At 37.1% G+C, this 13,429-nt stretch overlaps 1 protein-coding gene across 1 annotated transcript in view; it reads right to left on the minus strand.

Moving 5' to 3' along the window:
• Positions 1–13,429, minus strand: part of SCEL (sciellin) — a 111,653-nt gene that overhangs the window by 16,270 nt on the left and 81,954 nt on the right. Inside the window, exons 25-28 of the mRNA XM_011953847.1 lie at positions 13,239–13,298; positions 13,035–13,094; positions 12,834–12,890; positions 2,659–2,721 (exon numbers count right to left, since the gene is read on the minus strand). Coding sequence (XP_011809237.1) covers positions 2,659–2,721; positions 12,834–12,890; positions 13,035–13,094; positions 13,239–13,298 — 240 coding nt within the window. The remainder of the gene's footprint in view (positions 1–2,658; positions 2,722–12,833; positions 12,891–13,034; positions 13,095–13,238; positions 13,299–13,429) is intronic.

The raw sequence follows: 13,429 nt of genomic DNA on the forward strand, positions 1-13,429 counted from the left end.
TGAGAAAATGTTCCCTGCAGTGGAAATTCACCTTGAAAATTTACCTAAAACCCTCATACACTGCGTATGAGAATATAAAATGATATGGCTGTTTTGAAAACAGTCTAGCAGTTCCTCAAATAGTTAAACATAGAATTACTCTACAATCCATCAATTTCACACCTGGTATATACCTAAGGGAAACAAAAACACATTTTCACACAAAAACTCATATACGAATGTTCATAGCAACATTATTCACAATAGTGAATTAAAACCCAATATTGAAACAATCCAAATGCCATCAGGTGATGAATAGATAAGTAAAATTGTCTGACCACCTTATCATTATATGATTTGAAAAGTATTACAGTCCTTAAAATCTGTGAAATGGCTCTATGAAATTAATTTCACTCACAGTCACAAACCATTTAGTTTAGGGAAAGACTCTATCATTTAGAATTGAAATAAAAATATTTAAACTTATTCCTGTTGAGTCTCAGAAAAAAAAAACCCAAAACGAAAGCCTCAGAAGTAGCCTCAGAAACAAAAGTTTTTCCTTGACCTTCTCCTGCCCTCCTATCTCAGTCTCATTCTCCCCCAAGGATAGCCAAAGAAACTAGAATCCCTCTTCCCCAAGGCAAGTCATACAAATCAAAACCCCTTTTCCTCAAAGCCATCCCTAAAACCTAAAATTATTACTCTACCTATCCCTTCACCTTTCTTTCTATGTAAAAACTGGCCATAAAGAAATTATCTGACATCCCTTGTTTGACTGTAGGTCATAAGACCCCCATTCCAGAATGATTCTGCCCCATGCCCAGAAGGAAGGAATGCATGCTCAAGAGATTAAGAAGAATCTAGGGACACAGGCCTTGCTGGCTTTCCCCACTCAGTCTGTTGCCATTAGGTCATATTCTTTTTGTCCAATCATATTTCTTCATGGCTCTCTGTACTTTATTGAACCTAAATATTAAATGGACAATTTCCCCTGTATCTCTGGGTCTTCATTCTGAAGGCTCCCATCACAGGTTAAATAAATTTATATGCCTTTTCTCTAATTACTCTGCCTTTTGGGAGTTGATTTTTCAGCAAAGCTTCAGAGGGCAAAGTGGAACTTTCCCCTTGGCTCCTACCTTCTTAACGAATCAAATTACAAAACATATATTTGCTTGCGCATCCAATTATGATGTAAAGTGAATATATTCATAAAATGAATCACGTCTCAGTTTAGCAGATTTTCCTGGGATGCTTATTTAGATTTTTAATTTGATTCATTAAAGTACCTGAAGAGGTAGAATAAGCTGAAGTTACAAAGAAGCCAAAACTGAGAGGCAACACAAAATTTTGGTTATTAAACAGAAGAAGAGCAGAGAATAAGGAAGCCAATAGGTACAGAGAAGGACAGGAAAAAGATGGACAAAATCCAATACTTAGTGACTAGCTGAGTTGCATTAGTGACAAAGAACTCTAGTTAATGTCCAAGGGTTCCAAACTTCTTCAGGTCAAGAATGAACAATATTCCAAGTGAGATCTTTCTGAGGCCTGGCAATGCCACCATTCCTGCTCTTGAACTTCCATGAAATTCCATTTCCTCATTAAACCCTCTGATAAAAATCCCATTTCATTAACAAGTCCAGTGAAACTGGAACACTTCTCAAATTAAATGTGAAATTCCTTAATTATACTTAATAATTTACTTGTAATTTTTTTCACCCCAATCACTTTCAAATAATACTTGAATGAGATTAGTTAAGTATAAGCCCAGTCCTATTCCCAAAAGAATTCATGTATTTCCAGAATAAGCAGATTCTACTGAAAATTTATCCTCCCTCATTCTCTCAAAGACTTTCTCAAGGTCACAAACAGAAGCAAGAAAATGATTTGGGGAATTAAAGGAATGGAAAGAAACTATCTACCTGTGGGATTCAGGAATCTTTTATAGACAATATGAAAAAGAAAAGTGAGCCAGCTCTTTTGCTAGCTTTTCCATTCTCTGCAGATGAAATCAACAATATCTTTACATAAAAAAATTAATACAAAAGGCAACTGCACCTTATGAAGCTGAAAATAGTAATCTATTGTGTTTAGTATTCCCTCATATATAGGGGTAAGAATTGCTAAACATTGAAAAGATAATTTTTCCTAAAGTATACAGTCTGTGACAAAAATGAAGTATAGCTCCTGTCCTAACCTTTCTTGTAATGGCCAATAAGGTGTCACAGTTTTAAAGCTATTATACCCTATGGTGTAAAGAAATTTCAAAATTAGCTCCTGTTTTGAGGCTGTGATAAATTCATGCATTCTTTTAGCACTAGGCATCCAGGGAAGAGATTCCCAGAGTGCTTTCTGCACTGCTGAGAGCTTACCAAGCAACAGTAAGTAAAAATAAATCTTCACAGCCCCAAAGAGCTTTGAATTTCCATGATGCCATTTACACTAAGCAATAGAACAGCAGGCCCTGAGTCAGAAATTCTACAGAATTAGAATTATGTTAATTTTTTCCCTATTAGCTATTAAGCACCATATAAATTTTTGTATTTGGATTATATATATACACACACACACACACACACACTACCCAAATTATATAATATATATCTAATCTTCTAAGGCTATACAATATATGCAGATGTATATGGAATTCATAAGAAAAAAGTGAATTATAATAAGCTTTACCTTCCATTCTTGTTTTCAGAAACATGTGAATTTACTTCAATTAATTTTTCCAGGTTCTGGTCTCTAAGAAAAAAATATGTTATTTATATATACATGTATATATGATTTAGTTACAACATAATGACAGGAAATAAGAAAATACTGAAACATTTAAAAATCAGCACATAATCTTAGACATAGTCATTTGTGACCCATCAGGCTATGGGAGATTGAATATCTGACATTGAGCTATTTGATCCATACAACTCATGGATCGAACATGGAAGTATGGATTACATTGTGAAAGAGAAATAAAGAACTAACTTTTTGGAAGGTTTGGGAAATCTGATCTGAAAAGAAATCAATAATTTTTATTCACATTCAGTTCATTTTTCTTTTTTTATTGATGTATAATAGATGTACATAGTTTCAGGGTACGTGTGATGATTTAATACATTCATATAATTTGTAAAGATCAAATCAGTGTACTTGGGCTATCTATCACCTTAAATTTTTATCTTTTCTTTATGCTAGAATCATTCAACATCTTCTCATCTAGTTATTTGTAAATGCGTAATCAATAATTGTAAACTATAGTCATCCTACTGATCTAATACTATGTCTTATTTCTTTTATCAAACTGCATATTTGTACCCATTAATCAACTTATTTTCAGCTAACATTTAATGAGTATTATCTCTGTGTCATGAAGTACTAACTGTGTTTTCACATGGGTTATCTCATTCAGATCTCACAAAAGTCCTGTAGAACAGTATCTGGATCTCAGAAAGGCAACGTCAGTTTTCCAAGGCCAATTAACTAATTTTCGGAAGAGTCAAGATTTGAGATGATGCCATCTGCCCACCTGAAATCAATTCTTAGATGTTTACCCACAGACCTTATTTAGGCTTTGGGGATCACAGAAACAAGGGAAATCAACTCAAAATTTGAATAAATAATTCATTATGTGGGGGATAAATGGAGTGATTTGATTCTTATATCTTGGGCTGCATTAATGATTTGACACCCTTTCATGAGACACAAGAGCCTCTGGTATGTTATTTATATATTAGGTATAACATTGAGAGTTCTTTTTTTTTTCTTTTTTCATGAGTTATGAAAAGTCTTTGTCATAGGGTAGGAACACTGTTTAGAAGTCAAAACAATGAGGCCCAGTTTTTTCCTTACTTCTGTGAGCAAGTTAGCCAACCATTTTAAACTTCATTTTGCATATTAGTCTGTTTTCACGCTGCTATAAAGAACTGCCTGAGACTAGGTAATTTATGAAGAAAAGAGGCTTAATTGACTTACAGTTCCATATGGTTGGGGAGGCTCTAGGAAACTTACAATCACGGCAGAAGATGAAGGAGAAGCAAGTACCTTCCTCATAAGGCAGCAGGAGAGAGAGCCGGGGGAACCAAAACTACTTTTAAATCATCAGATCTCGTGGAAACTCACTGACTCTCATGAGAACAGCATGGGGGAAACTGTCCTCATGATCCAATCACCTCCCACTAGGTTCCTCCCTTGACATGTGGAGATGTGGAGATTATAATCTGAGATAATATTTGGGTGGGGACACAGAGCCAAACCATATCATTTTGTAAAGAAGGACACTAATGTCCAAACTCACACAATTGTGGTGAGAACGAGTAAGTTAATGTAAATAAAATTCATGGCACAATGATACGGTTTGACTGTGTCCCCATCCAAATCTCACCTTGAATTGTAATAATCCCTATGTGTGAAATGTGAAGCCAGGTGTAGATAACTGAATCATGGGAGCGGTTGTCTCCACACTGGTCTTGTGGTAGTGAACAAGTCCTAAGAGATCTGATGGTTTTTTAAATGGGAGTTCCCCTAAACAAGCTCTCTTGCCTGCCACCACGTAAGACATGCCTTTGCTCCTCCTTCGCCTTCCACCATGATTGTGAGACCTCCCCAGCCATGTGACAATGTGAGTTCATTAAATCACTTTTTATTTATAAATTACCCAGTCTCAGATATGTCTTTATCAGCAGCATGAGAACAGACTAATACACACAGTGACTACAGTTGTGGGTGAATTGAAAAAGCATAAAAAAATAAAAAATAGAAGTGCAGTGATCCTGCAGTTGGCACTGTTGATTCCACATTTTGAGAGGCCACTGTCACATTTTATTTCTGTCCTAAATTGTCACATCTTTGGAATTAACTCTGTTTTTTAAAAATCTCCCCTCTCATGGTCCTAAATAGTGGGTTCAAATAAGGTTATTATACATGGAATCAGTATATAGACTCTCACTCACAAATATTGGTAAAATGTTCTCATGTTTATGTGGGACGAGATTTAATACTCTTTTTACATAAAATCCAAGCTGTCAATATTGGTATAATATACAAATTCGGCAGCATTCCCTAGCCACACTTAAACCTCACATTTAAAACACTAACTGCATACTATTGAAACTGTAGAAAATAGGGTACATTACTTTTTAAGTGAGTTACAGTGGAACTATGCCAATTAATGTAGGTAAAAAGTACTAGGTTTCAGAAGTAGTTCGGAAGTATCAAATTATTGGCTCTGCAGTCTGAACGATGTAAAATTCAAAACTGAATTCTTCTACATAACTGCAAGAACTGAGTAAGATAATCTACTACCCTAAATCCTGCAAACTGAGAAATAGTGACTAGAGTCTTTGGATTTGCCTAATCCTTGATGGTCTCCACTAATTACTAGAGCCATCTTCTTGGCATAAGGGGCCACAAAACTATTTTAACAACCTTAGCCATTAAGAGATCTTCCCCTTAATGTTTTAAGTAATACTTTACTAAATATTTGGGGGTAGTGGAATAAAATTAAAGGGAGTAATAAAATTAAAGGGAGTATTCCATGATCCAGTTTCCTAGAAATGTCAAACTGGGATGGTCGGCAGTGGTAAACAGTGGAAGATCATCAGGAGGTGTGAATCTTGGGCAATTAGAACTTTGTTTCTCAAAGTGATTCCCCTTCCAGTGCTAATGCTGGAGGAACTGAGTGCTAGTTTTATAGGTAAACTGGTGGCTTTCATTACAACTTGAGAGTAGGGTCATATTATTATGGCCTAATATGGCCTTGCACATAGTAGCTGCTCCATAATTTAATTTAATTCCACAAATTAATTCCATTTATGGAATCAATTTAAATTATTAATTTAAATTATCTTTTCTTTTTTGGGGAAACCTCTTACAACCTTACCCAGCTCTGAGAAAAGATATTAAAGGAACCCCAAGGGAAAGTATTAGCCTAGACCATGAACCTTTAAGATTGTCTGGTCTGTCTATATCTAGGGACATAGTATCCACCAAATTCATGTGGAAAAAAAGACCAGTAAAGCCAGTTATGGACATTTCACCTCCATTTCTGTCCATCACCCAGCACCTGCCTTACTTCACCCCTGAATGCACATATTATATTTATTTCCTTTTTGCACAGCTCCCAGTCCTGGCTTTGTTTGATTATCTTTGGAGCTTATTCTGGGTTGAATTATACACTCCCCCAAATTCACATGTTGAAGTCCTAACCCCTAAGACCTCAGAACGTGACCTTATTTAGAGATAAGGGTCCTCAGAGGTAATCAAGTTACAAATAGTGTCTCTAAGATGAAATTTGGACTCAGACACACACAGAGGGAAGACAAAGTGAAGACATAAAGTGAAGACAGTTTTTTGGCTGGGCGCGGTGGCTCACGCCTGTAATCCCAGCACTTTGGGAAGCTCAGGCGGGTGGATCATGAGGTCAGGGGTTCCAGACAAGCCTCACCAACATGGTGAAACCCCGTCTCTACTAAAAATACAAAAATTAGTTGAGCGTGGTGGCAGGTGCCTGTAATCCCAGCTACTCAGGTGGCTGAGGCAGGAGAATTGTGTGAACAGGGGAGGCGGAGGTTGCAATGAGTCGAGATCACACCATTGCACTCCAGTGTGGGTGACAGGGCTAGACTCCATTTCAAAAAAAAAAGTGAAGACAGTTTTCTACAAGCCAAGGAGAGAGGCCTGGCACAGATATTTCTCTTTTGGCCTGAGAAGGAGCCAGCCCTGTGGAAGGAACCAACCCTGCTGACAGTTTGATCTTGGACTTCTGCCCTCCAGAACTGTGAAACAACAAATATTTGTCTTTAAGCCACCCAGTCTGTGGTAGTTTGTTATGCAGCCCTAACAAATAAATACAGGTCTGCTTCTACCCTTACAATGTGATTACATGTATTTTCTCAGCCTTATGGTGGACATCCTCAACTCCTCCTGGCTTTGAACTCCTGACTGCTGTAGATACTGCTCACATGCTGCTCAACCTCTTTTGTACCTTAGTTTTCATGAGGGGGAGAAAGAATGGGTTTGGATCTGAGAAAGGAGAAGAAGCCAGAATCTTAAAAATCCAACAACTATGGATAGATAACTCAAAATTGCAACCTATGTGTGCCTTCAAAGAAACACATTTCCAAAGAGGAAATACAGTTGCAAATCATCAGGTAAACTATATTATTATTTGTTTCATAACATTTTTATTTTATTAAACACTACCACATATCAGGTTTAGTAGAGTAATATTTATTTATTTAAGGCTAGTCAAGTGAAGCAGTGGAAGTGGAAAAGGAACAAAGAAATCTATAACTGGTGTGAGCAGTTAGTAGTAAACACCACTGCACTCAGAGCAGCCAAGATTTTACTCTGAATAATCTATACCAATATTTAATGCAAAATGGAAAGTTCCAGATGAAGAAAAGTACAAAATGTGTATTTACTTTGGCTAGTCACTCTGATTGACGCCATCAGCTACATTTGAAGATCCAGTAAAAGAAGCACAGACTGCTCATAAGCTTTCAAAGTTAAAGGAGATAAAAATAAATTTTTGTTCTTTAATTAAGATCACATCAATTGCATGATGACTTTTACACTGTGGTATAAGATGAAGAACTGTGAGTCAAGTGTGAAAAATATATTTTTATAGAAATGCAACCAAATGCTGCAGGGTTAAGCAGAGGCTTGATTCCAATCCCCTTTCATGGCAGTGGCATAGAAGGCAGGCAGACCTTAAAGTATTATGCCTTGATGGGCAGGTGGAATTAATTCTAAGAAAATCACCAACTTTCTGTAGTTACAGAAAATTGTTGAAGAGCAAATTGTTACTGACTATTGCAACTAATAATGTTTTTTGTTTGTTATTTAGAGACTGGGGTCCAGCTCTGTCTCCCAGGCTCGAGTGTAATGGTGCTTTCATAGCTCACTGCAGCCTCGAACTCCTTGGCTCAAGCAATCTTCCCGTCTTAGCTTTCCAAGTAACTGGGAATACAGGTGCATGCCATCACACCCAGCTAAATACTTTTTATTTTTGTAGAGACAGGGTCTCACCATGCTGTCCAAGCTGGTCTCAAACTCCTGGCCTCAAGCCATCCCCTCACCTCAGCCTCCCAAAGTACTGGGATTACAGGTACCTGGCCTAATAATGTTTTTTAAATGTAGATTTCAGAATATTTGGGGAGAAATATGAGTTATCTATGATGTAAAGCCACAGGACAATTTTTGAATAATTTATCCACGTTATAATAATGTCATTTATTTTCTACTACCACATCAAAAACCATAAACTCTCTTACAAAGCAGGTGAAGGAAAAAAAATAGAGATTCTGGAGACCCAGGAATTACGTCTTTTACTATACAACTTTTCCTAGGAGAAGCTCTGCATATGAGAAAGTTATTAGCTCACTCCTAACTGTTCTTCCTTTCTCATGTGGGTGTGGGAGGTATTTATTAATAGGCAGCAATATGTTTCTCACCATACAGCTCATTTAAATTGCTTTTGTAGAGTATCAAACATATTTACAAAATTGAGAGTCTTCATATAAAAAATGTACTATGGTATTCCTTTTATGCCAGGAACTAAATCTTAGGCATTAGGCGTTAGTTCAAAAGGAATATCTGTCTTTCTGAAAGGAATAGAGAATACAGTGAGAGAACTGGTATAATCCCTCAACTTACTGACATAGCAAAATGGGCCCAACTCTTTATGTTTTTACATATTTTTATAATTCTTTTCAGCGAGGGAGTCTTAAAGATTTTGTATTAAAGAAATTAACAGGTCCATAGAGCAGTTGGGCAATTCAGGTATTTTAAATATAAGATGTGACCAAGAATTTCAGTGGCTCCAATTCACTATAGTTTATTGAGATTATGTCATGAGCAAAAGATAGTCATTGGCTCAAGCAAGGAGACCAGTCGCAAGAAATCTGATTCTTTTCATTTGGTTTCACTCATAGGGGCTCAGAATGTCACAGCTGGAAGGCTAGACTTTCTCTAAGTGGACTATCACAAGGCATTGATGAGGTTGAGATTTATCCTTTAATTCAATATTTGCTAAATACCTAACATGTGCCAGGCATTGCATTATGCACTATGGGTAAAGAAATAAACAAGGCAGACCCAGTAGTTACCCTTAAAGACCTTGTAGTCAAAAAGGGATGATTAAATAATAACTCCCTTGAAGAGACCAACATTATGGGACAGAAAAGATAGATCGAGAACATCTAGAAGAAGCATCTGATGCAGATGTGGTGGGTTAGGAGGGCTTCCCAGAGCCTGAGAGACACCTAAGCGGATACCTAAAGGATAAGTAGAAGTTAACCAAGCAATAGCGATGAAGGAGGAGTGAGGAGTATGCAAGTTAGAGGGTGTGTGTGGGTGGGGTTTGCTTTTGGGTGGAGAATGATAATAGACTGAAGTGGGAAAGCCCATAGATGCCAGATCATGGTGGGCTTGGAGATCAGGTTAAGGAGGATCATGGCCATTATGCAACAGCAATGGGGAGCCACAGAAGGAGTTTAATCAGAATGACATGATCAGATTTGTGTCTTAGGAAAACCACTCTGCAGGGTGGCAAATGGATTGAAGGGCAAAAGGGGAGACTGGCAGCAGAGGGGCAAGTTAGGAGGCTGAACAATAATCTGGACTACAGAACCAGTGGATATGATGAACTGTCTTGGACTACTCCCTGAGATTAGGTGATGCATCCAAAGTGATTGATTGATTGATTATGGGAAATGAAACACCAGAAAGAGTCAAGGTTGTCCCCAAGTTTATGTTAACAGAAATATGAAAAATATGTAATAGGTAGTTAGGAAGGAACTCTTCTCTTTTTGGAATACTAAAAACTTGGGGATGTCTTAACAAATAGGAAATCCTTAAGAAGATGGAAGTATAATGCCACAAAGAGTATTTTTTTTCTACTTTAGATGAAGGATGCCTTTTCTAACTGTAGAGACCATGGTGTCACTAGATGCTTTTCAATATTCATTCAGGAGCAGAAATTTAGCATTTTAATAATCAGTCTAACAACAGTTTATAGGCTACAGATAACTGAATATCTCTCTTTGACACTGGTTGATGAAAATGTGAAACTGTTACTACCAAAAGTCATGCAAATTCTTACTGAATAAATGAAAATTTTGTGCACATCTGTAGTTTTTCCTAGAAGTTCAAGGATGCCTGCTTACATTCTGATCAATGGCAGTAGTTTATTCAGCCCCTAACTATGAATTAAATATACAGCTGCTGGAAATGTCAGCAAAGTCAGATGAAAGAACTCTGATTCACGGCTGTTACACTATTAAATAATCAGTGCTTATGTCACATTGAATTGATGTAACAGTGCCTTGTGACTGTTCTTCCTAGTGAGAGGCACTTTTAAAATACTCTACTTCATAGCTACATTAAAATCAAGAGGGCAGAATGGATAGATTATAGATACGGGTGGCTGAACCAATTGAATGAAGTCGCTTTTTTCAAATAGATGGTTCAGTCTTTCCTGTTTGTCTGCTTTGTGATAATTCTTGAACATCGCAGCTGATGCTCATCATATCTGTCATACTAGTAAACAATAATTAGACATAGGTTAGGTTAGATTTGTGAATCAAGCCACCATCTTAAAACAACACGATAGCCAATATTTTTTAATTTTTTTATAGTAATCATATCTGTGTATGGAAAATGTCCTCTTTCTATGGATATTTGATTAGGAGTTGCTGAAATATAAACTACCTTTTTACCAAATTGGCCTCTTCTAATAAAACAACAGGCAAAAATCCCTTCTGAGAAAGATACCGTTGTCAATAAAGCACAATTGTCAGAGGGACTGAGGGAGGAAAGAGGTGGAGGGAGGAGATGTGGGAGAGAAAGTGAGAGACTACATTTCTTCACTGTTAGTTATTACATAACGTGGTTATTAAACCTAACCACTTTCAACATGATTGGGAACTTCCTAAAACTGTTACTGATATAAAGAAAAATCCACCCAACAAATGCCACTATAAAGAAAGGGTTCTACTTCGCAAAGATATTTCCATACAATTCTCGCAGCAGAGTCCACTGTTATTTCAGTTATTAGAAAATCCACATACAGCAAGGTTTTCTTTCCTCCCTGTCATTTTAACAATAATCCTCCAGAATAAATATATCTGATCATAGTCCTTTAACTGTGTATGAGCAGCAGAGGGTCATAGGGAATATGAAGAATGGAAAGAACAAGAGAGTCTGAGCTGACTTAACCACAGATCTTTTGTTTTCCCTCTAGGTAGTGACATCAGAAGTCCCTGAGTTTAAGTCCAGGGTGTATTTTTCTTTCTTGAAAAGGTTATTTAGTACCTTTGAGCTCTAGTTTCTTCTTCTACAAAATAGAGTGCATGAATAGATTTCTCATGGGATTGTTGTGAATATTAAATGTATGTGAACTACCAGTCATATCCTAGGTGCTCAAACAGCAAGAACAAAATATGATACTCAGAAAACAAACTAGGAGATGTAAGAGTTAGGCCAATCATGAATTACACTTTCCTGTTTCTCCTAATGGGTTCAAAGTACTTTATCATATGTTAATTTCTTTTTGTCATTTTAGAATATTGGACTACTATTTCCAGCAATGTATTTATTATAATACAATTTCAGATCAGCAGAGCAATTTGGACTTCTGATACAGTGCACTCTTTTGCATTGTCTATTACCTTATTATAGGTTAATAAAGCAGTTTATGTGAAATATATCAAATAACAAATTATAAGATATCGTAAGAATGTAAAATGGAAGTTTATGGTTAAAATCTGTAATATTTTGTGGGCCCACACTAGCTGTGGATCTAGGATTTTGAAGACCATGAATATTCTTTCTAATGTTCTACGGACATGCATTCTGATGTTTTACAGACATCCACAGAAACCATTAGTTTGGTTCAACTTCTTCAAAATATCTTTTTTCCTTATTTAATTGTATTCATTTCTTTCATTTCAGTCCTAAAACTCTATTTTCTGTAGACAACAAACACTAAGTTGTTTTAGTGCAAATAAGAAGCCCAGAACTAATTCCAAAATAGTGCAATTGATTCCAGAAGAGTGCGATATGTTTCCTTGTTGACAGGAGTCACATGGGATGGATTTTTTTTGGAGACGGAGTCTCGCTCTGTCGCCCAGGCTGGAGTGCAGTGGCCGGGACCTCAGCTCACTGCAAGCTCCGCCTCCCGGGTTTACGCCATTCTCCTGCCTCAGCCTCCCGAGTAGCTGGGACTACAGGCGCCCACCACCTCGCCCGGCTAGTTTTTTGTATTTTTTTAGTAGAGACGGGGTTTCACCGTGTTAGCCAGGATGGTCTCAATCTCCTGACCTCGTGATCCGCCCGTCTCGGCCTCCCAAAGTGCTGAGATTACAGGCTTGAGCCACCGCGCCCGGCCAAATGTATCCTCATTTAACACACCAAAGAAAACTAAAAGTCTTCAAAAGAAAGGCAGGAAGGAAGAAAGGAGAAAAGAAGAAAACAAAAAAGGGATAGGAAGGAGTGGTTCATGCCTGTAATCCCAGCAATTTACGAGGCTGAGGCAGGATTGCCTGAGCCCAGAAATTTGAGACCACCCTAGGCAACTAGTAAGAGCCTATCTCTAAAATAATTTTTAAAAATTTGCTGCCAGTTACTCAGGAGGCTGAGGCAGGAGGATCACCTGAACCCAGGATTTTGATGCTGCAGTGAGCTACGATTGTGCTACCGTGCTCCCACCTGGGTGATAGAATGAAATGGAAAGAAGGAAGGAAAGAAAGAAAAAAGGGAGGAAGAGAGGAAGGGAGGGAAGCAGGGAGGCAAGGAAGGAGGAAGAAGTTCCTACCCTAGAAACTTGTAAACATGTCAAGATAGTCAAGGTCATTTACCGATTAGTGTTTCTAAGAGCTGAAGGTTTCACTTTAATAAGATTGTCCAAGTCTTGGCTGCTTAAAAGAGGGAGAGAAAAAAGTTCAGATTAGTAACAGGTTTTGGGGTTGTGCTAGGTCAATAAAGCAACATTATAAATCTACTTCATCCAGGGGCAACAGACAAATAAAAACATGAATTGACTGCTTCTATTTGATTACCTCTGATTGTTTCTGATTACTGCAGGATTTACTTTGATGAGGTTAGCAAGATCTTGGTTTCTTTAAATCAAACAATAAAAAGAGAGCAGGTTAATTATGAAGTCCTTTTGGTAATATCAGTAAGGTTATAAATCTGCTTGAAGTAATAATAAAACTTAATATTCTTTCTGACCAAAGCACATTAAAACAACATAGTTTTATTACCTTTGATTGTTTGTGAAAATTTCAGGATTCACTTTGATGAGTTTATCAAGATCTTGTTTTCTTAAAGTGGAAAAAATATTAAAGCAACTTGGATTAGAGATAATCATAGGTTTAAGGTAATCGGAAATGGAAAGAAAGGATAATGGTATAAGACATATTGTTTTAGTATGGACTAACCATGAAATATGTTT

The sequence above is a fragment of the Colobus angolensis genome, unplaced genomic scaffold, assembly GCF_000951035.1.
Source record: "Colobus angolensis palliatus isolate OR3802 unplaced genomic scaffold, Cang.pa_1.0 Scaffold374, whole genome shotgun sequence".
Classification (NCBI taxonomy): Eukaryota; Metazoa; Chordata; class Mammalia; order Primates; family Cercopithecidae; genus Colobus; species Colobus angolensis.